The sequence below is a fragment of the Perissodus microlepis genome, chromosome 14 (genome assembly GCF_051167445.1).
Source record: "Perissodus microlepis isolate ML-2025 ecotype Zambia chromosome 14, ASM5116744v1, whole genome shotgun sequence".
Lineage (NCBI taxonomy): Eukaryota > Metazoa > Chordata > Actinopteri > Cichliformes > Cichlidae > Perissodus > Perissodus microlepis.
This window is the reverse complement of record NC_140474.1, coordinates 27,919,494-27,942,818: the sequence shown is the minus strand read 5'-3', so window position 1 is coordinate 27,942,818 and position 23,325 is coordinate 27,919,494. Positions and strand designations below refer to the sequence as shown.

At 41.0% G+C, this 23,325-nt stretch overlaps 1 protein-coding gene across 2 annotated transcripts; it reads right to left on the bottom strand.

Moving 5' to 3' along the window:
* Positions 1-2,382: 2,382 nt before the first annotated feature.
* Positions 2,383-23,318, bottom strand: slc6a4a (solute carrier family 6 member 4a). 2 transcript variants are annotated; one of them, XM_084951152.1, is made up of 14 exons: positions 23,192-23,318; positions 14,863-15,778; positions 13,582-13,716; positions 12,904-13,126; positions 11,655-11,793; positions 8,312-8,446; positions 8,054-8,157; positions 7,686-7,813; positions 7,424-7,536; positions 6,225-6,356; positions 5,700-5,799; positions 5,389-5,489; positions 5,028-5,195; positions 2,383-4,085 (listed from the first exon to the last, which is right to left on the bottom strand). In XM_084951152.1, exons 2-14 carry the CDS (start codon positions 15,332-15,334, stop codon positions 4,011-4,013), a joined length of 2,025 nt encoding a protein of 674 aa, XP_084807278.1. In that variant the 5' UTR covers positions 15,335-15,778; positions 23,192-23,318; the 3' UTR covers positions 2,383-4,010. The 2 variants fall into 2 exon arrangements, with proteins under 2 accessions (XP_084807278.1, XP_084807277.1); XM_084951151.1 differs by lacking the exon at positions 23,192-23,318 and adding an exon at positions 17,685-18,996.
* Positions 23,319-23,325: the final 7 nt, after the last annotated feature.

Genomic DNA, 23,325 nt, shown 5'->3' with positions numbered 1-23,325 from the left:
ATATGATATTCCTGTCTTGGTGTGGTTCCTGCATCATCTTAAAACACAAAACTCTCTTGTAGTACTAATGGTCAGAAGTTCAAGTGTTTTCTTTATTAAGTTATACAATATAATAAATATATTATCAAGTTGGGTTTGCTGTTAACCCAATTTAATTTACTCATGATCGTTAATAGCATTAGCTAGCTTCTAGGCTAGTGCTAACTGAATGCTCAAACAACATCACTGGTCAGTTGCAAAGCTGATCTTGTGTTGGTGTTGTTTCTATATCAACATTGTTATAATGATATAGAAACAACACCAACACAGGGCTATCAGGAGAAAGGCTTTTGTCTCTAAAAAGAAAGTGGCAGCATGGCCTAGGTTTTGAACAAACCACAAGATTTCTGGAACAATGTCCTCCTCTGTGGTTTCTCTGGGCTTATTTTTAAATTTGTGGTTGTTATTTGGTTTAATGTTTATTGGTCCAAGTGTTTCCTTTAGTTCCTGTGAGATTTCCAGCCTTGGACACAATTTCTTTGTGAAGTTACTCCCTTTGCTCTCCCTCCTGTGTCAAGTTGCTATTTTTATGTTAGATATTTCTATTTTAGTTGCCTTTGTTTTACTTAGATGAGCATGTGCCGCTTGTGCTTTGTCTATCACTTTGCTCCCCGTCTCCTTACCTTGATTAAGTTCAGACGTGTTTTGTGGTCCTGGTGTTTCCAGTTTCTCAGATTGCCTCATGTGGTATATCTACAGCCTTAGTCTTCCTTCAGTCTTTGTCAGAGTGTCTGTTAATATCTTCTTCTGTTGTGTTATGCTTCTGCCGATAAGTCTGATTTCTTTAGTTTGATTTATGTTCTGGAGTTTGAATTGTTTTTTTGAGCATGAGTTCTTAACCTTATCTGTTCGCCCTTGACTGTCCCCTGGGTGACAGGACAAAAGTGGTGCTATCTGGCACATACAGTGCTCAGCATAAATGAGTACACCCCAGTTATAGTCTTAGGAGAAAAGCCACACCTAAAACTACAAAATTCGAATTAACAGGCATTTAACCACAGGTGAGTCTAATGATTCATTGATGTGACTGAAGTGATGAGACAAAGATCACTGTTTTTGGAACTAATGGTTTTAAAACTGTATGGCATCATAAAGGTGAGGATTTTAAAGGGAAATGCATGGTGCCTACAGTGAAACATGGTGGTGGCAGTGTCTTATGTGAAGTTGCATGAGTGCTGCTGGCATTGGGGAGCTGCATTTCATTGATGGTATCATGAACTCAACAATGTGCTGCTCTATTCTGCAGAAGAAGATGCTGTCATCACTCCGTGCACTTGGTCGTTGTGCACTTTTCCAACGCGACAATGATCCAAAACACACATCTAAAGGTACTGTTGCATTTCTGAGGAAGAACAGGGTGAAGGTGATTGAATGGCCAAGTATGTCTCCTGCTCTGACCTGTGGAGAATTCTGAAGTGAAAAATTGAGCATCACTCGCCATCCAGCATCCAGGCTCTAAAAGAGGTTATTCTGGAAGAATGGAAAAAGATAGATGTTGCAATATGTCACAACTTGTTCATTCCATGCCTAGAAGATTTGGTGCTGTCCTTAAAAAAAAAAACGGTGGTCATACAAAATACTAGATGTAGTAAAACTGAAGATTTTGTGATCTAAGTTATATTATTAACCTTAATTTCATGTTATGGAGTTAAACAAGTGTTCAATAAAACTCAGCCTTGTGAAATTTTTGGAAATTGTTCGTTTGTTTATTGAGCTACTGATTAAATTCATACTTTTTGAAGGGGGTGTACTCATTTATGCTGGGTACTGTATACAAAAATTTTAGAGACAAATGTGAAACCATCTGATCCCGAACTATCAAGGTGTTGCAAAGGCACAAAGTCCAGACATGAACCTTATTGAAATGGTGTGGCAGGATCTAAAGAGAACTGGGTACAAACAAATGCCTGCAAACCTCAATCAGCCGACGAAACACTATGAAGAAGACCGGACCAAATTTCCTCCGCAGAGATGAAGTTATACAGATAAAAATTTAAGTTATTGGGACGAAAGATCATTACACACTATTGTGTTCAAACCAAAAAATGTCTTAAATGGACAGTGGCCATAAAGGTAAAGGAAATAAAACTGTTTATTTCAGAGATTTTAAATAGTGAATCATACAAATTTTTTTGAGAAAAATACCATCCCCCGAAAAAAATCCAACTTTGAGTCTCCTGGACGTCTCCATACCTCTGCCTTTCTGCTCTTCATAGTTGCCCTCGCCTCTTCCTTACTAACCCTCTGCACTTCCTGATTGCTTGAATCCATCAAATTGTGAACAAGAATGGACAAACACAAAAACTTACAGATAACAAGATGACAGAGTTCATTGTTTAATTCCATATATCTTTATTATCTGTTATTTCCCATATATTTATTTGTATATATATATTTATATATATATATATATATCTTTATTCTATACAGTTGTAGTCTCAATAGTCTTTTATTGACATACAAGGATCGCAGATAAGCTTGAGAGGTACGAGAGAGCGAGGCAAGAGGGAGTTTAATTTCTTCATAAGATGTTTTGGCATTTAACAAGACAACAGGAGCACGTCACAGACACCCACCCACACGCACACACACATTTGTAGCACAGGACACATACACACCACTGCATGCACACATAAAGGGGCTGAACACCTCTAACCCGTACAACATACTACCTGAGGTGTACACACACACGTGCGCACACACATACACACGCGCACACATTCGCACGTCAACGGGAGAATGAGGAGGAGACAGGCATTCACAGGATTACATTAATACCAGACTGACTAGTAAATACACATGTACATGTACAGTACTCGCCATATTTTTAACTCCTGCTCCTACATACACACAGATACTCTCTGGAGCATGCATGTACGCACACACACAGGCACACAGATTTTTTTGGTAGAAAGTAAATGGCAGTAACGCTGACTTTCAGACTGTGATACTGGTGATGGTATTAGCTCTGATCCATATTTGGCTTCTCTTACTGACAGTTACGCAGTATGACGGCAGAGCGCAGAGCGTGAGTGTAATTAAACAAAGACCATTGGCACTGAGTCTGGTAATGTGTGGTGAAAGATGCAACGACAGCACTGCTACATTGTAAAATAAACTTGTGTTATATTGCAGTTACAAGAATGAATACAAGTGGTTACTTTCCACTGGTTATTATAACAGTCTCTCTTTTACATGACCACACACAGTCACAAACGTACACATTCATACCACTACCAGACAGTGTTTCACAGTGTAGGAACCTCATTGCAGATCTGTCCTTCCGCCAAGATGCCACCAAATAAACACAGGCTGACAGTTAACACAACAAAACCACAACAATATTGAAACGGCTTTAGAAACAAGAACAGAACAGATATCATATATTTGGCTTCAGTAACAGATGTAAAAGATACCTGAATTTTGCTACATATTAGAATGCATAACTTAACAGCATTAAATAAAAATACAACCATTAACAGTCAGAGCAGAGTGGACTGTAATGTATTTATCTGGCCTTCGCTGACTGAGTTCATTGTACAGTATCTCCTGTTTGGGTTCATGTTTTACTGTCTATATCAAAGAAATTGTGTCATACTTATCACTTATTATATAAAATTACTGTTAGAGCTGGGTGACCTGAAGAAAAACCTGGTCACTGAGTGACTCTGGTGACCCCTTTTAGGTGGGACAGAAATGAGAAGGTGACCACAGAGATTCTGCAAAACTGAAAAAAAACCCAAAAAACCGCACAAGGATCCGATCTGAACCAAGCTAGACATATCAACTAACGCCTGGCTTCATCTAACTCCGTTCAAATTTCTACATCTTGGTTGGAACGAGTGTAGGAGATGCACGAAAAGAGGCAAAGACGGTGAAAGGTAGCCCCCTTGTCCTGTAGTTTTGCAGTATGTCCAGAAGAGGGCACTCCAGGTAGGTAGAGTTGCACCTTTCTTTTGGTCAGGGTTTGGTCAGACTGCATTTGTGACAATAAAATCCCTGTGGCTGTCCCCGCCGGGCACTGGAGTGATGCTTTTTAACAGACGCTGTGGATAAAGAGTAAAAAAGAGACAGAGAAGAAAAAAGACATATATGACATAGTGACATATAGAGTAAACAGAGCAGTTTTAGTAGTGACAATGGTATCATTATTAGTTACCCTGCCAAAAAAAACATCAAGAAGTATCTATTGGTAAAATATACACTGCTTGAATTAAGATCTTAAAAAGAGCATATGTGTCATATTGTTTTGTTCTGAAACAATGTAGAAGAACACAAAACACCTTCGATTACTGATAAAACACAGCCACCTGTTTTGTCACGTTTCACTTACACGCTCGCCATCTCCGTTCACATGTGCACAAAAACATGACTTGTGATTGTCGATCTGTGTCGGTGTCATTGTGCAATCTGGCAGCAGAGTCAATACAGGGCGACAGGCACAGAAGGTCTGTCTAGCGGCCTCTTTGATGTCCTCCTCCCTTCTGTCAACCCCTCACACAGGGTTTAACAAGATTTTAATATCAGTGATGACGATAACGATGCAGACTTTTGCATTCGCTCTGCATTCACAATGCATAATGTGCATTACAAGGTGTTATGCAAAACACCTGGTATGTGTCTGGTGAACACAATTTGATGACTGATTTGTTTTTTGATGCTGCAGCGCTGCTGACGGACGGCGTCCGGTCACCTTTCAGTTACAGCAACGTGACAGGCTACACATCCGCTGCAGGGTGTGTGTGTGCGCGCGTGTTTGGTCGCCTATTCTATTTGCTTTTTTTCTTGCTAATCTCTGGCCCGTGCCTCCACCTTGTTCCTTTGATCTCCAGTCATGTGTTCATAGGAGAGAGTAAAACCTGGCAGCACATGGAAAAGAAAAGGGCCAGAAGCAATCCTTTGTTGTTCCAGAAATATCAGTTGGTCAGGAGAGGAGACGGGACAGATGGAGAAAAACAGAGTTAGGAGAGAATTCAGAAATTCTGCACCTGTTTGAATGTGCCCTTAGCATTGAGCAGGTGGTAGACCATGTAGGCGGGCACACAGATGAATGACGACACCCCGATGCAGTAGCCCAGGACAGTGGTCCATGGTGGGTATTGGTACTCAAACAACCTGACCTCTGGAGGGAAGGCCAAGAAGCTGATGATGATGAACTGAGAAAGGGAACAAATCAGAGATCAGACATAATAAAAGAATGAAATATCACAGTAAATCTGACCACCTGTCATGTCAGCTAAAAAGCATTTTTAAAACTATTTTACCTGCAAGGGCTTACTCTTCAAACTGCTAATTCCAGCAACTAATACAACTTAGTGTAAGTGTGCAAATGCTGTGCATGACACTGACCAGCAGAAAGCAGGGGCAGATGGCCACCCAGCAGACCCTCCAGAAACAACCCGGGTAAAAACCAAGCATGACCTGCACGTCATTACAGAAACGGTTGGTGCCTGCAGAACGCACACAGACACACGATACACCTCAGAGCCAAATATCAAGAGCGAACATTTGTCTCATTTCTTCTATGTGAACTGACAAGGCAGCTGTGCCACAAATGACGCTCAGAACTATACTTTACACTGTATTTTTATCACTTGTTCACGCTGCGATTCTCATTAAAGTCACAAATTTCCACCATCGCCACAAAAATCACCACTCACCGTAGAACCAGGACACCGCAATGACTTCCAGCAGCACCACAGTGATGACTGCAGGGCCCGTAGCGTACTCCTCAAACAGCTTCACTACGTACGCTCCTCCCTGAGACACGACACGGACGAACAGGAGGAGAGTTATTTCGGAAACGTTTTCTATGAATGACTTATGCAACTTGTGAAACAGTGTTTGTCTGCCAAGCCTAAGACAATGAGTGTTTAATTGAGCAGAAATCTGTGGTGGTCACTGTCTTACTTTAATGAGGGCTGGAGATACATGGATTACTGAGGCTGCTCTAATCTGATTTTCAGCAGATTGGTAACTGCGACACAATACGCTGCATAAAAACAGAGCAGCAAAATTCAAGCTTATTTTACCAGTGTGAGCAAGTTTTTATAATCTTATGATATATACTGAGTGAATTTGGGAAATTATGGAGACTGAATAATGAAATTTTAAAGCTTTAAATTTTTTGTTGGTAACTTGCATTCTCTTTTGACAGTAATGTGATTATTCCCAAATATACTTACATATGTAAGTGTAGAGAGAGCTCCAAGGTAACACACACACACGAGGCCAAAGACGAACCACTCTCGTCTCTTAACCAGCAAATGAGGGAACTCATCTAGCATAGCTGTGATTACTCCTTCCAAGCCTGCAAACTGGGGTCAAAAAGAAAAACATCAAGATGAGGAAAATGAAGTCAGGTGTGTTTATTTGACCATGTTTTCAATACCTTGGTAAAGCACATTCTGACGGGTTTTATCTTAAAAAGCACTATATAAATAAACTTACTTACTAAGATGGGGCAGAAGGAAAAGAAAGTTAGGGCAGCTATATGTCATGTATGTGAAAATTTCACATCTGTGTTATGTGCTGTTTCTCTCATCTTGCAAATGCTGCAAAGATACACAGCTTTGCTTCTGGACTTGGTGTTGAACTGCTCCAACTCGAGGTCATGTACACCGACATATTTTGCAGTAATATCCTCAGTCATAAAATCAAACAGCATAGCATCCCCATTGAAGGTTCTACAGTGATTATCAGCTCGTGATAAGAGCTTACGGATCTCTCCACCTGGCTGCCTCCGAGCAGATAAACAAAGGTTTATGGAGACGAGACCATCACACAACAGTGATATGAAACTCCTATCACTTTGTTTTCGCTGAATGTTATTCAAAATTGAACACAGAGGACAAATAATGCCCAATGCTTTGAAGGAGAAATGAGCACAACTGTGAAATCACAGTCAAAGAAAAAGAGGCATTCCCCTTTATAAGAAGACAAATATGAAACGTCCCCAAGAACTGGGAGTTAGGCAACAAGTGAATATTTTAGATTAAATATTAAATGGCCTGTATTTGTATAGCGCTTTAATAGTCCCTAAGGACCTCAAAGCGCTTTACACATCCAGTCACACACCCATTCACACACTGGTGATGGCAAGCTACATTGTAGCCACAGCCACCCTGGGGCGCACTGACAGAGGCAGAGCTGCCGGACACTGGCGCCACCGGGCCCTCTGACCACCATCAGTAAGCAAACGGGTGAAGTGTCTTGCCCAAGAACACAATGACCGAGACTGTCCAAGCCGGGGCTCGAACCGGCAACTTTCCAATTATAAGGTGACCTCCCAACTCTTGAGCCACGATCGCCCCTAAATGCGAGGAGCAAAACTTAAAGAATGTTGACTGACTTTAATACTAAAATGAGTCATCGGCAAACTAACCGTGCTATCCAGACCCAACATGATGATCATGAGGAAGAAGATGATGGCAAAGAAGGTGGCAGCAGGCATGTTTGCTATGGCTTCTGCATAAATGATGAACAACAGACTGGGACCTAGAGAAAAAAAGTGAGACCTGGAATTTATATGCCATCCAAACTTCCACCAACAAACATCGGAGATTCAGTCGTTTATTCTGAATAAATTTCCAACAAATTCAGTTTGGAGAAAGAACTTCTTGCAGTGTGTTGGTGCGGGGCCCGACCTGCATCCTTTGCCACGGCGTCCACATTCTGTTGCCTCATCTCAGCCATGTAGCCCAGCACAGTAAAGATGACAAAGCCAGACAGAAAGCTCGTCAGACAGTTAACCGAGCTGGTGACCAACGCATCTCTGACAGAGGAAACAAGTGTTTAGCAGAAAGATGACAAAGTTAAAGCGCCTACGCAAAGGATTTAACCTTCTGGTAATTTCATCAATAAAGATATGTCAATATTCATGGTGACATATATGTTAAATAAAGGATTTGAGAGATAAAACATTTCTGCTGAACTTCAGTAAACACAGAGTAGCATTTTGACATTAAGCAAACAGACGTCACTGATTTATGAACTCATTTACAAAAGTTTTTACTTGTAGCAGTTGTTGTGAAACGGGTTGTAGCTGGCAAAGGCAAGGAGCACGCCAAATCCCGGACCCAGAGAGAAGAAGATCTGAGCTGCTGCATCAATCCAGACCTTTGAGAGAGTGAGAGGTAAAGTGATGACAAATAATGATGGGAGTGAAGGACACGCGTTTAGAAATGATTGAGGAATAAGAGAAAGAGGGCAGGATCTGAGCTCGCTACATATGTTGATGATGGACCTTGTCACACTGAACCAACAGACTCACAGTAGTGGAAAGCAGCTTCTCCCAGTCAGGTTTGAGATAGAAGACGACACCCCTCCAGGCCCCTGGCAGGGTGGCCCCACGGATGAGCAAGATCAGGAGGACCAAATAGGGAAAGGTAGCAGTCACCCAAACTACCTAATACAGAAAACAAAGAACCTTTTTTACTCTAATTTTAATAAACCTTTATATGCTTAAAAAAGTGTTTCTGTGGTCCACTCTGCGTTCACTGACTACGTTACTGTACAATAGATAGTATTAGACAGCATTAGACACACTGCTGACAGCAGCGGACGAGCGAGCTACAGCTGACAGCAGCTAGCGGGCCAGCTGCTGCTGCCCAGGATCCCTGGGGTTTGACTCGCTAGACCGCTAGTGACCGCTGGTTGCCGCTAGGGCCTGCACCTTCAGGCAATGTTCAGTGTTCTCCCCTGTCGATCGGATCTGATGCTATGCTCTTTGGGCAGCTGTCACCCTTCCTGGCCATTGCAGGGGCTTTGCACCTGGCCCTGTTTTGCCCTAGAATGAAGTCCTGGAGGACATGCTAGCAGCAAACTAAACCGCTTAGACTCACGACTAGTGGTTATAGGCTGTGTGACATCTGCACTGGAAATGATTATTATCTGGTTTTCAACCTAACCCTGGGCTTCTGGCTGTATGTGAAACACCAGCAGATTAGACACCAGCATAGAGTGCTTCCTAAGATGGATATGATTAGAATCTGGGCCCCTTCAACTGGTGCTGATATAATGTTGTTTCTGTGACTTGGCTATCCAAAGCTATACTGGATAAACACGTAGCAGTTGACCGTTCCAGAAAAGGCACCTAAGCAATTTGAAATCTTGGCTATTAATCTGTTCTATCAGTCCATGACAGTTGTTGGCTGCTATCGGCTTCCATCTGCTTACCCCAGCACGTTACCTTCTCTGGTTCAACTTTTATCTGAATTGAATTTAAATGAAATCATTCTGGTAGGTGATTTTAATTGGGGCTGGCTTTCTTCTGTTTCTGTTTATTTTAAGGCACACTGCTTGTTTTTAAGTCTAACTCCATTTATTCAAAGCCCCATGCACCTTAATCCCAAATCCCCAGATAAATCTTCTCTTATAGACCCTTTATTTATACAATGTGGCACAGAAGTTTTCCACATTGGCAGTTTTTGCCAATGACCTGAGTGATCACTGCATAGCTGGTGCTGGGAGAAACACCAAAAGCAAGCTTTTCTTCACGATTTATTCAGTTTTAACTGGGGTCGTATTACAATGACTGACAGTGGCAATTTAGCTTGGAAATATTTCCAAGAGAGTTTTATCTATTTTGTGGACAAACATGCCCCTTTTGCCAGGTCAGGCCCTGGTTCAATTCGGAACTGGCTGGCCTCCTACATGAGAGAAACCAGGCCTGGGCAGCTGCAAGAAAATCCGGATCCGATGATGATTGGCTATGTTTTTGTCAGCTGCGTAATCAGTTTACAGTTTACTGCCTCCATCAGGAAGCGTACTTTCTGACTTTAACCACTGACAGTATAAACGACCCTAGGAGGTTTTGGCAAACTATAAAGTCTCTCCCTGCCAACTCTCATTCCTCAGAGCTACCTCTTCACTTAATTATTGACTTCATTCCTGTGTCAGACAAAACTGAAATGCTCAATTTTTTTTAACAAACACTTTGTTGCTTCTTGTTCTTTGTTTAGCACAGTATCTGATGGTAAACCTGCATACAACTCTGCTAGCAGATCGGTTACTAACACTCTTTTCTTTACACCTTTCATGGTAGAAGAGGTTTGTAAGGCTTTGAAGAGCCGCGGCACCAAAAAATTGGCCGGTCCTGACAGTCTTTGTCCCTTCTTCTTGCGCGTGGCAGCAAATATCATAGCTGAGCCAAGAACTACTGTGCAGCTCTTTTTATTGATCTATCAAAGGCTTTCGACACTGTTGACCATGGCATTTTAGGTCAGAGATTACTGGAAATAAGCCTTTCAGTCCGAGCATTTGACTGGTTCTCCAATTATCTTTTGGACCATAAGCAGTGTGTGCAGCTCAATGGCCTCTCTTCCAGTTTTTGTAAATGTCACTAATGGAGTGCCGCAGGGTTCTGTCCGGGGGCCTATATTATTTACTATTTATGTCAACCGTGTTGCACAGAATCTAGATGCATCTGTTCGTTTTTATGCAGATGATACAATTATTTATTGCTGTGCTCGTACCATTGACATGGTTTTCAAACAATTACACCTAGCTTTTGATAGTATTCAGTCTCAGCTGGGTCAGCTCAGACTTAAACACAGAAAAAACCAAAGAGGGTGCCGGCAGTACTTCATTCTCTATCTGCTCAAGCCATTTCTATTGAAACTGTGGCCTCATACAAATACCTAGCTAGTGTGATTGATGAAAATCTGGTCTTCAAGCCACACATTGACCATCTATTAAAGAAACTGAGGTTCTTTTTCAGAAACAGATCATGTTTCTCTTTCATGGCAAGGAAAAGGCTTGTTGCTGCCACTTTTTTACCCTTCCTGGATTATGGTGGCATAATTTATATGAATGCCTCTGCTCACTCTTCATCTTTTGGATTCTGTCTATCATGGAGCACTAAGATTTATGACTGATTGTAAACCTTTAAAACACCACTGTACTGGTCCTCATTGGTCTTACGCAGGGATGTTCATTGGTATCATTTTATCTATGAATCTATTTCTAGTTTACTGCCCTATCAGAGTACATGTTACATAAACAGTTTAGACTGGGGTCTCCGGACATCATTACATTCACCGTTCCATCAGTTCGTACAGAGCTTGCGAAGAAGGCATTCTCCTTTTCTGTCCCATCTTCATGCAATACACTGCAGAAGGATTTGAAGCTCTCTCAATTGATTTCACTTGCAGATTTAAAACTTGTTTTTAATATGACTGTGCACATTAGACATATTTAGCTTCTTTTTTTAAATATTATTGTTGCATTTTTAACATGTTTGTCTGGAGCAGGTCTCTCTTGTAAATGAGACACTGGGTCTTAATGGGACTACCTGTATAAGTAAAGGTTAAATAAAAAATAAAAATGTAGGATTTACAGTATAAATCTATTTCTACCAGTCTGTTTTACTCCTTTATCTGAACATAAGGGCACGAACTTTATGTCTAAAAATGGTCCTATATTGCCTTAGCTAGGTTCTGATATTCATTCCTTTCTAATCAACTTTTCCACACTCGATGATGAATATAATGAGGGTAAAGAGAGGACAGGATAACTGCTGTTTTTTTTCTCTGTCCATATGTCTCCATCCATCAATCCATCCATCTGCTCTAACTGACACCCCCCATCAGCCATGCAGGCACCCCTTCAGCTACCTTTCCAGACGTCTTGACTCCTTTCCAGATGCTGAAGTAAACAATGGTGAAGATGAAGAGCAGACATAAAGCCAGTTGCCAGCTGATAGAGCCCAACTCGTGCAGACCTGGGGAGAGATGGACCTGCAACACCTGCCGGCTGGAAGGAGAAAACAAGAAAGGGCGTTTGTGTTGAAAGTTGAGGTTGAATGAAATGCAAAGAGGAGAGACAAGGAAGACATTTTATGCAGATGAATCGACACGAGAGGACAGGAGCTAAAAAGTAACTGAGTAGAGGTGAAGAAGTGTAGGAAGTGGAAGAGGAGGAGAGCAAGCAGGAAGGGAAGGGCATATTATGCAGAAGTAATGGATAAAAGACAAAAACAATATGGGATTGGAGACAAGGGAATGTTGGAACATTAAGGAAAGCAGAGGAAAAGGAAAGAGCACGGAAAGAAGGAAATGTGATATGAGCGGACCAGCGAGAAAAGAAAGAAAACCATCAGTACGTAAGACAAGACTATTACTTTTCAAAAGGGTTTAGACAAACTTTATCGCAACTTTCTTAAAAGCTAAAAAAAAAGGAGTCAGAAACAAACTGTAAGGTCAGTGTGTGGGCACAGGTTAAGCACCAGGAGCTCAAATGAAAAAACCGAGACATGAATTGTGCTAAAAAACAGGAAATTCTGGCGCCAGACTGAGTTGTGGAATCTGTTACTTTTAAACCTGCGTTAGGAAAAGTCAACTCTGCGTCAACCCTGAATCTGTCTCAGCAGTCGGACGCTGTGCTGATAAGACTGCACAGACCCAGAACAGTCAAGAATAACAGAGACATTGTTTTTCAAAAGACCCTGACTTAATCGCTGCAAAAACAGCACATTAAAACCTGGTTAACTCTTGGAGGACTTATATTTTATTACTGGCTAATACCAAGCATTACTTTTCTCTGATACTTTATATTTTCCCATAATCCAGTACTTAAAAAACTCTCTCACCTGCTCCTAAAGGGGCGGTTCATACTTCTGTATTACTTATGCACTCATAAAGAATCTCCAATCAGTCATTCGTACTCCGAAATACTAATGAAGTCTCCCTGCACTGTTTTCACCACCAGTAAGGGAAGTGGGTTTTTAGGGGATGATGGTGGGGAATCTGTCCCACACACCAGAACCAACCCTGGAATTGAAGTCATCCTCCCTTTCTTCACCTGACGTCTCCCTCCTGCGTAGAGCTCCCCCTATGCCACTACATCTGACTTACATGCACTTACGTATAGAACTCCTCGGCAGGGGACGTAGAGGTGTTGGACCAGGACACGTTGTGGTCTGAGGACATGTAGCGGTTACAGTTGGCTGTATTCCAGGGGTTGGTGCAGGTGGACCAAGGCAAAGTGGGCCGGAAAGATGACAGTAGGTAGTACAAGGCCCAGGCCATGATGGTGTTGTAGTAGAAGGCTACGTAGAGGGCTATGATACAGATGGCAAAGCCTATCCCTGGGTGAGTTGAAGCAAATAAATACATAAGTAACACCAGATCACTCACTGCCTACATCACTCACAGACATCAGTGGGTTATATTTTCAAGCTAATTCAGGTTCCCTTTGGGTGAGTGTGTGACATTTCCAAACAACGACATTTTACATACTATCAAATTTCTGAGGATCTGGCATTTGGCATTAAAATGTGACAATTTCCATAACAGAGAGTCAGAACATCTCACTAGAGGTACAGGAAACTAGGGATGCTCTTCAAGGGTGGGGGGGCAGGGAGGTTAAATGAGCTGTCTCTTGGACTTGGATGATTTGAAACTCCTTCGTCTTTTTTTTTTGTTTTCCTACCTCTAACTTTCCTGTCCCTCTAAAGTTATCTTCTTCCACGTTTCGTCCAAGCTGTTGCTTTTGACTTTCTCCCTATAATCGGTTCTCTCTCTGTACACCCCTCCCTGTTACCTTTGAAGATGGGACAGATGTGTTTCCAGATGGAGATGCAGCCACTGCGATGAAACTGACCGAGCGCTAGCTCCATGTAAAACAGAGGCACCCCTCCGAACACTGCCATCAACAGGTAGGGCAGCAAAAAGGCACCTGGACAGAGACGTTGGAGAGATTTGGGAGGGAGAATAAATGTGTGACAATGAAGACATGTTGTGGGAAAACAGTAAGAAGCAAACTGCACTCAAGAGAAACTGAGCTCTTTCACACACCATTTAAGAACACTCTGTAAAAATCCTAAAAGGTGCCAAAGCTTATTATTTATATAGCTCAATCTATTCAAAAACAACACTGCTGTATTTATTATGTTTTGTGGAGTTATTTTTGCTCAAATCCTATCATAAAGGATCTCGACGTTGATGTTGGCTTTGTTCTAAAATATGAAAGTAATAAAATTAAAGGCCTAACACAGATGAGCAGAAGAACATCAGGACGGCAGCCAGATCTCCGACTCTTCGGCTTTTGCGGGGTGTTTGATAACACATCGCTCTCTCCTTCTTGCTATCTGATTGTAAACTTATTTCCATGTGCACGTGTTGCATTTGTGTGTGTGGACGGGACGGTGCTTGTGCCTCTTTGTGACATGAAAGCAAAGATAAGGGCTGATTGAGCAGCTGCCTGCGAGACAGGTTATTAAGCAAGGAGAAAGACACTGAAAAAAACACAATTAATACTGTTGCCTCTATCAAGTGTGTCCCGAGTCTTCATCTCTGCCTCGCTCTGTGAGGCACACACACTCACACACAGAACACAGGAAATTGCAAAGGCTTTATTATTGCAAATTCAATAAAAAGAGAGGTTGTGTTTGCCGCTAGGGTTGGCTAGTGAAAGAGCAGGGCAGACACAAGCGTGAACTTTGTGAAGACATACCTTTTTGTACCTCCGATTGCGCAAGAAATAAGCTACATCAAAGCATTTATCCATACACAATTTTGTTAATTGGGGCACTCCTTGTAAGCTATTAAAGCATTTATTGGGAAGTACCACAAATCATCCTAATCTAACTCAGTCTTTAATAACGGCAAAGCTCGAGAGCAGTCGACCGGCTTCAGCTGTTACATATAAAACACATAATGTGAATTACAGAATACACAGCAGTGAGTATGAAAGAGCCTTTTCTTCTGTCTAATCCTTCAAATCCTGTTTGCTTTAGCTTGGGATCTGACGTGTCATCTCTCTCTCCATTCCACCACACTTTATGTCTCATTCTCCCCCCTTCGACACGTTTTGCTTCCTCACCTCCTCCGTTTTGGTAGCAGATGTATGGGAAGCGCCAGACATTTCCCAGGTCCACGGCGTAGCCAATCACAGACAGAAGGAAGTCCATCTTCTTGCTCCAGGTTTCTCTGGGCCTGTCCAAGCTTGTTTGCTGGACCATCAGAGTCCTTAGGCCTCCCAGAGGTGCTGAGGATCCAGTACCGCCTCCGGGTCCTGAGGCTGTACCCGCAGCGCAAGCTGCAGTTCCTGGGCCCTCCCTGGGGCTTTGAGGGGTGGATGTTGTGAAGCCATTGGACACCTGCTGGCCAGAGCCAGATGTCATGCTCTTGGGACCTCTGTCTGCAAGCCCATCAGCAAGCATAAGTCTGCCATTTTCACGCTGTGTCCCATCATCTTCTCCCCCCATGTCCTCTCTCTCCTTGTCCCTCTCTCCCTCATTCTCCCCTTTGTCCATTGTCAGCATGCTCGTCATCATCATATCTTTTGTCTCCATTGGATTGTGTTGATGTTCGTGTTGGCAAGGTAGTTAGGGGTGGAGAGAGGTTCTCAGTGACAATGAAGGGAATGTGGTGCTGCTGTCTGATATGGTGCCCATTAGTGGAAAAGAAGCTTTAGGAGAGGGGTGTAGTGAGAGTTTGGGACAAGACTGGGGAAGACTGTCCTTCTCATGCAGGTAAAGGAGATAAGGAACGGGAAATGAAAGCTAAAAGAAGAGAAAGGGGCCAGATTGAGGGGGTGTGTATGTGGGGAGAGGACTGAAATGTGTAAGGGTCTGTTGAGCAAGAGGGAATAAGAGCGGGCTGCAGGACAGACAGAGGAGGGTATACGAGAGGAGAGAGATGTGTTTGAACAGGATGTGGCTAGCAGAAAAGTTACAAGAATCTTGGATCTATTCCACAAACAGCTCGTCCTCTGAGGCCCACAGTGATGGTGCAAACTGCAACACACAGAGGGGAAACACACGGGTAAATCACAGGATAAGAGCTGATCTTTTTTTAATTACTTTGCAGTAAACCTAAATAAAAACAGAGCAGTCCTCAGGGCAGTTTGCTTTTTCTGGATGAGACAATGAAAACGAAAATGGCTGTAAAAAAACCTCCAAAACAAAACAGGACAGAGTCTTGTCTTACATGATAATGAATAAGAGGATAAATCCTAAGAACAGAGGAAACTGAGGGGTTTCTGCTGCGACATGTCGATTCACTTACTGGAGCCTTCTACTTCTGTTTCTCATTTTACGCTATCAGTTGCATAACGTGTTTTGATGCTTATCTGACCAAAGTAAACTGGGAAGAAATTAGAGAATCTAAATACCAGCGCCAGCAGCACATTTGAAGGCAGGAAATGCACACAAAAAAAGGGGGAAGAAAAAAAAGAAAAACAAAAGAGCATCTGTGGACATGTGCTAGAAAAGATGCTCTCTAATTTTCATAGCAACAACTAACACTGGGCAAAGATTCAACATCAGTCAGATACTCTAAGCTCAACAGGTTGTTCTTTGGTTGCTGTGGCGCTGAAATATGTTTAGCAGTTTTACAAGAAAATAAAGGTGAAGCTGGAAAAACAAGACTTGCGCAGCATGAGAACCAACTTTTTATCTTTTTTCAAATGCAAATTCTATTTTTTTAAATTTACTCATGCAAAACCCAACTCGGGCAAATAAAACTAAACATGTTCTTCAATCTCAAGGTGCAAACAGTTCTATGAATTCATCATAAACCACATCATAAAGCTCACATCTCCTAAAGCTGTTTTTTTGTTTGTTCTTTTTTTTGTTTTGCAATAGAAATTAAATTCCGATTCTAATAATCCAAGATGCTTTCACATGAGCGATGGGTCAAACTATGACATCTGTTCAAAAGTGGATTCGTTTGTTTATAGTGTTAGCCCAATTAGTAATGAACTGTAAAATGTGGGAAGACACAATTTACATGGAATGCCATTACCTTAATGAACAACGAGTGTCCAGCAGTTGTACACGGCACGACATTCATTCCTCACCGACATCTGACTACCACACAACAAAGGACGCCGTCAACTACATGGACTCGAGCACAAAAAGAAACAATGGATCGCTCCCACTCCACTCAAACTTTTTTCTTCTCCTCTTGCAAACCACACTTTTAATTTCTAGTGAAAAAAACCCCCAAAATTTCTTCATCACAATAACTTCCATGTGAATCCTCACCAGTGTTAAAGAAGTACTGCGTGTTCCTCGATTTAAAAAAACGCGATGGAAAATCTGTTTTTGACCTACGATGACATCAAAGACGTGAGAATAAAATGAGACAAAAAAAAATAAAAAATTCTCCTCAGCTACACTTACCTCATAAAGACAACAAAATTTATCAGCTGTCACACAATCTCACAATAAGTGAAGGAAAACAATGGGAAAGGTCTCAATATAATGCTATTTTCTGGACTCTATGTGCAGACAAACTGCATCACCAGGGAACCCCCCCACCCCCCAAAAAACAAATAATAATGAAAAATACATGAAGACCCATTGTTAAAGACTTACAAATCAACACTACAGACTGATACAGTGGTGCAAACTTTAAATTCACTGATCTCAACAGGAAATTATTTAATCTCTTGCCGTTTCACAAAGTCATTTTTAATAAAGAAAGAGACGGTAAGATGACAACATCAAGATTTCAGCAACGATAGACTGAAAGAATACGAAATGTGAGAAAAATACTAATGAGACATTATAAAACAACCCAAATTAAAACCAAAAACACTCTCTGCAGCAATCTTACTAACTTTTGAAGTAAAAGCACTACAAATCAAACCAAAAATCTAAAGTTATAGGTTGTACTCAACCCGCATGCATACGTTACCTTTAGAGACAACAGAAGAGGTCAAGAAGAACATGTGGCGCTTGAATCGTATGTGAAGAGCGGCAGCAAGAACTTCTACCCAAAACTTAAAGAATCCCGTGGAATGGCAAAAACTTGCCAGAGAAACAGCGTGCCCTAGCACATCAGGACACCGTGTTTGCCCATTGAGCTCTCAAACCTCTCTCATTTTTCTCTCTCTCTTTCTCTCTCCCTCCCTTGTTGTCCCTCTCTCTCACTCACTCCACAACCAACCACACTTCCACACACACACACTTCCACACATGCCTGGTTCAGAGAAGCACAGCCGTGCAGATGTATGCACAGATGGATACATGGATGCATGCAATCAGACAGAAGATAATAAAGAATCATTAGGCGAGCACAGACCTGCACATCACAGTATCAAGTTTTTTCTTTGATACACTGATAGTACAAACAGAAATGATGAACTGGAGCACAGATCCAACATGGTATGGTCATGGCAGAACTGTCATTAAAGCACAAACACAGCCACACAGTGCAGACAGGGGAAGTCCTACCCTCGAGTAGTTCTTCTGGCATTGTGGGGCTCTGTGTCAGGGTACGTCTTACCTGCACACACACACACACACACACACCACCACCAACATACTACACTGGTAAAGCACTGCTGTGCTGCAGTGCTCTTACTCCCCCTCTTTCCACTTTTAGATTTTGTCAATCTAAAATGTCTTCTAGTTTTTTACTAAAGTTTCTAACGTGCACCTGCTCTGCAGAAATGCAGTCTTTGCTGCTCTGACCCCGGTTCCATACATACAAGGTTTCCAACCAATTTGACTGCACAGTTGATCTCAAATACATTTTACAAGATACTGTCTTTCTGTCGAATGCTATATTTGATTCATTTACAAGCTGACTTCTGTGTGTTTAAAGTGCATTAGCAATCTTTGGAATTAAAAGCTTCACTTAAACACTGCTTGCTGCTCCGAGTCTCTGAGCAGCTGAATCATTTTGCTTACTGTACTTGGTGCAAGGCTGTGGTAGTCCAACTGTGTTCTCTGTACCTATACTCCCCCTGGTTATTGCTGCAGCTTGAGCATTTTTGCTTACTTGAGCAACAGTTCAAAAGTATTAAATACTCTCATTATAGCTGCTTTACATATCAAGTTAGGGTGTGAGAAACAGAAACTGGCAGACCCCATAACAACCGGTGTTCAGTAACACATCTTATATATAAAATAAAAAAATATTGGCTCTGCAATACTGTTATGTCAACATGTAAGTGCATTTCCAGCCTGCCTGGGTGGTGTGTGGGTGGACGGGGGCACATAAATCTGAGGGCTTATAAGATGATTAAGTAAAGAATAAAAAAAAACAAAGTTATGTTATCGTCAGAAATAATGAATATTTTAGTTTGTTGTTTCTCTGTTATTTGAATGAAACCATCTGAGAACTTATTTATCTTTAACAAATTTTTAAATATGCTTTTATTTTTGATATTAAATAAAATAAAAGTCGGGATTGTAAGAAATGCATTAAAAGTCCCATCTTGGTTAAACATTACCACCACTGTCATGTTCACACGCAGTGCAGACAGACACAAGCACAAGCATGCACAAACACTTTCTCACGCACACCCATGCTGTATAAACCATATCTGCACTCGCACAGCTGAGGTTGAGCAATATGTGTTATTTAAGTGTTAAATAGATAATTATATAATAATGCAATGGTGAACCATATGTAAGTTAATAAGTAGGTTTTGTTTTTTGATTTTTTCCCCAAGAATCCCAAAGAGGGTCTCAGAGTATCTCTTACTCTAAAACAACTCAAAGCTTTTGGGCTCTGTGCCAGCTTCTAACAGCCTATAGTCTGGACCTTAGACGACAGGAATGTTTGAGTAAAAATAATGTGCAGTATGCTTTGGCAACTCTCAGGGGGTTTCCTGAATAATTTTGGACTCTAGACCGTAGAACACAGTCAACACTACTAGCCAACCTTCCTTTTGTTCAGCTTTTAATCTGAACGGAACATACCTGACAGAAATGAACAATCAGATTGGACCCAACAGCCAGTTTTTCTGACTAACTTAATTTATTAGAAATGAATAGCTAGGTAAAGACAAAATTACCTTTGACTATATTTTTGTACTGTGGACTAGTGCCACTATCTGGCTCACATCAGGTTGGGCTGGAGCCCATCCCAGCTATCATAGGACAAAAGGCAGAAAGCAGCCCGGACAGGTCACCAGTCTATCACAGACAGACAACCATCCACATATGGCCAATTCAGAGTCACCAATCAACCTAATGTGCATGTCTTTGGACTGTGTAGAGAACCCACACAGCAACAGGCAGATAAAGCCGGACAGGAGATTTGAACTTAGGACCAATGTGCTCCTCACTGATTTGTGAGAAGACAATATCCTGCTGTATATCAACCTAGCTTAAATATTGATGTATATTATCCATCTGTCAGTTATAGTGCATATTTTAAGCATTATCTCTTCGTAGTATATTTGTCACAATAAAAGATCTTCCAAAATAATCTAAGTTGAGAGACACGGGTTAAAATAAATATTATATTTAGGACAGTTATTCGTAACATTTGTCTTGCATCAACCCAGAAACCCACTGAACACGTGGTGTCACAGTTTTGCAGATTTGACATGAAGGCAAATAAAACACAATCTGATAGCTGTACATAATGAAAATAACATAGCACAGCTCAGTATTAATATGCATAACAAAGCCTGTTACTTCCTGACAGAAGATGTTGCAGTAATAAAGGGTAAAAGTAGACGATAGCACAGAAAGAAAGGGGGGAAAGTCCTGTGAAATTATACTTTCGATTTGGTGTTTACTTAAACAAAAAGAATAGTTTAAGTTTGTAAAAATAAAAAAGATAAGAAAAAAAGATGAGAAAGAAAATGTCAGAGAAACTTATTATTTGGGCTTTGAAGAAATTTGCTTTTTCAACATTATTTTCCCATCGAATAAGAGACAAAAACACTAAAAAATAATTCATGAATCTTAATGAAGTCCTTTTGTTTGTAGAGTTTTATGTTTTTTTAAGCTCTGTGAGAATAGCCATAGTTTCTCATAGGTTCCTGACATCACACCAACTTTAGTCCAGGCTAACTGAAAAATAAACAGTGCAGGCAGGAATGGGAGGCAAAAACCATTCAGTGCTGCACAAACAATTTAACTAGAATGTGGGACCTTTTGTAATCATACTCCCAGGAGAAAAACAGGTTTTTTATTTTTCAGATTGATGTGCGACCTGATAAGCAGATGTGCAAACACAAATTAAGTGGCTTTACTTCCTTTACGGTTTCAGTGTTTATAGGGGTGACTGGGCTTTGCTTTCATTTTTGTTGTACTTCTTCTTCTTATTACAAAACAAAGAAACCAGTTTAATTCACAACCCCCTGGCTTGATTTATCTGCTTTTTGGCTGCATCAACACATTTTCTATCGTGGTCTGTACCTCTGACCTCCTCTGTGTTTGAGTTTAATTTGGAAATCGCAATCCAAGTCATCCAATAAAGTAACAAGTGGTAATCTAGCAGCCGAGAGATTACGCATTAAGCAGAATACGTCAGACACAAGCACAAAGAACACTGGTACAGCGAGTGAGAAATTTGGATTTAGCCCTTCAGTGACACCTCTTCAAATATAAAAACAAACAGAACTGCAGCTTTTTCAACAGCAGACACATTTTCATAAGAAAATCATAACCTTATTATTGTGCTCTCTCTTGAAATCACAGAGTGATTATACATATATGTGCTTTTAACTTAATACTCCTAACCCTCCTCATAAGCTCTAATACAAGTTTCAAAACACAGAAATGTAGTCAGACTGCTCAACCTAAATTTTAGCCAATAACAGTCCATCTAAATACTTGTTGCTGTGCTACGATGAAAACAAAGTGCTTGCTGACAATAACTTATGAAAAAGTGTTGAATACGATCAGGTCAAGACATCAACTATACTTTTAGTCAGCTGTGCCAAAAGCATCAATTAATACAGCAATTTAATGATATTGATACGTCAATGGAAACAATGTCTTACAGTGACATAATAATAGAATAATATAAAGGTGAAAAGTACAAAAGCAGCCCTTGGAATGGTGCATCACAGCCTGTAGTCACAATGCCACAGGTTAAATTCCAGCTGGGACACAGGTTACAAACTCTGTCACTTCCTCACACTATCATAACTGAGTCTTCAGTGTGATTTAGTTTCACAAATGAAGTAAGATAATAAATAATAATATCAGGTTTATAAGACAAAGATAAATGTTGTCACTAGGAAACAAAGGCTCTATTGACTACTAGACGACCAACACTTCCTGCCAAATAAACACTTTGCCAGCACAACTTAGGAGTTTGACCTCTTACTTTGACCTCAAGTGGTGACATAAGCTCCCCTTGGTTAAGCGGCACGGCCACTAAAACAAAAGGCAGTCCTACAGGTGTCCAAGGACAGATTACCAGCTAGGTAATAACAGCAAATTCTGCTACAAGCATTATGAAGTTGTACTATTAAAATAAACACAAAAATACAGTCTGAAACAGCCTGGGGCATAAATGCTAGCAATGGAACTAAAAGAGACAAAAAATATATTCTCATTATTTTCTGGTTTATGATGGTGAAATATATATATTTGTACAATGGGTTAAATAAATGAAGTTCAGTTCATAATAAGACTCTCCTTAGCAATGTCCTGGTGACATTGAACACAGCATCTTTGAGATGTTGCAGATATTTTCCAGGAAGGCTGAAAAAAAATGACCGCCTCATTATTTATTTGATTAGCGATTATTAGGCTAAAGGCTATCCACCCTAGATATTCTTTACTGCTATGAAAGGATGTTGAAACCCAGCTATCTGCAAGCACTTATTCCTATTTCCCTTGAAACCACAACAGTGAGATTCAACTAAAACTTGGCAGAGTTATAATCTGTGGGCAGTTGATATTTGTGTTAATTATTTGGGGATTTTCTCAAAACTGAGCAGCTTAATGTCCTCGAGGGAACAGCGAGAGCTGACCTGTTGAACAACGCCATACATTACCATTGGAGAGGTTACAGCCACATCATTCTTTATTCTGTATTACAAAACACCTGCCACGAAGATTGAGAGCATAAAATAGAGAAGAATGCAAGAGGTGCTAAAAATCATCGAGAAGCTTTGATTTGGCGTGCATCGCACTTTTCGTTGAAATATGAACCCATTACTGATAATTACTTCCATATTCATTAATCCAAAAACTGAAAGTTTGTCACAAATCTGGCAGCTTCGAAAAGTACAAATCCACATAAAAGAGATTAATAACAGAGATGAGGATGAACCCTTGATATCAGAGGCCCCAAAAGGAAATTAAACTACTCCCATCCAACGCTAAATCCCTCCTGGTGTTGCTGAACATTTACACACATGCACCAGGCCTATGTAAAGATCTCACACACTCGCTGGATATGAATTTACAGCTGAGGACTGATTACAGTAAATCGCATATTACCTTGATATTGTTAGCAGGACAGCGCGCATTGCCCGTGGAACATCCGGTCATCTGGACCCCCAAGACGTCGCCGCTGACCAACGCCGTCTAAACCCAATCACACAAATCACACATGCCTGGGCTTACAGCGGGCC

What these genes read in the sequence shown, in the direction of transcription:
- slc6a4a (XM_084951152.1), bottom strand. Translation starts at nt 15,334, where the DNA reads ATGGAGACAAAAGATATGATGATGACGAGCATGCTGACAATGGACAAA. An exon ending in TGTTGGGTCTGGATAGCACG is followed by an intron (nt 6,357 to 7,423) that starts GTTAGTTTGCCG and finishes TTTTGACCCCAG; the next exon opens with TTTGCAGGCTTGGAAGGAGT. An exon ending in CTCTCTCTACACTTACATAT is followed by an intron (nt 5,800 to 6,224) that starts GTAAGTATATTT and finishes GTCGTGTCTCAG; the next exon opens with GGAGGAGCGTACGTAGTGAA.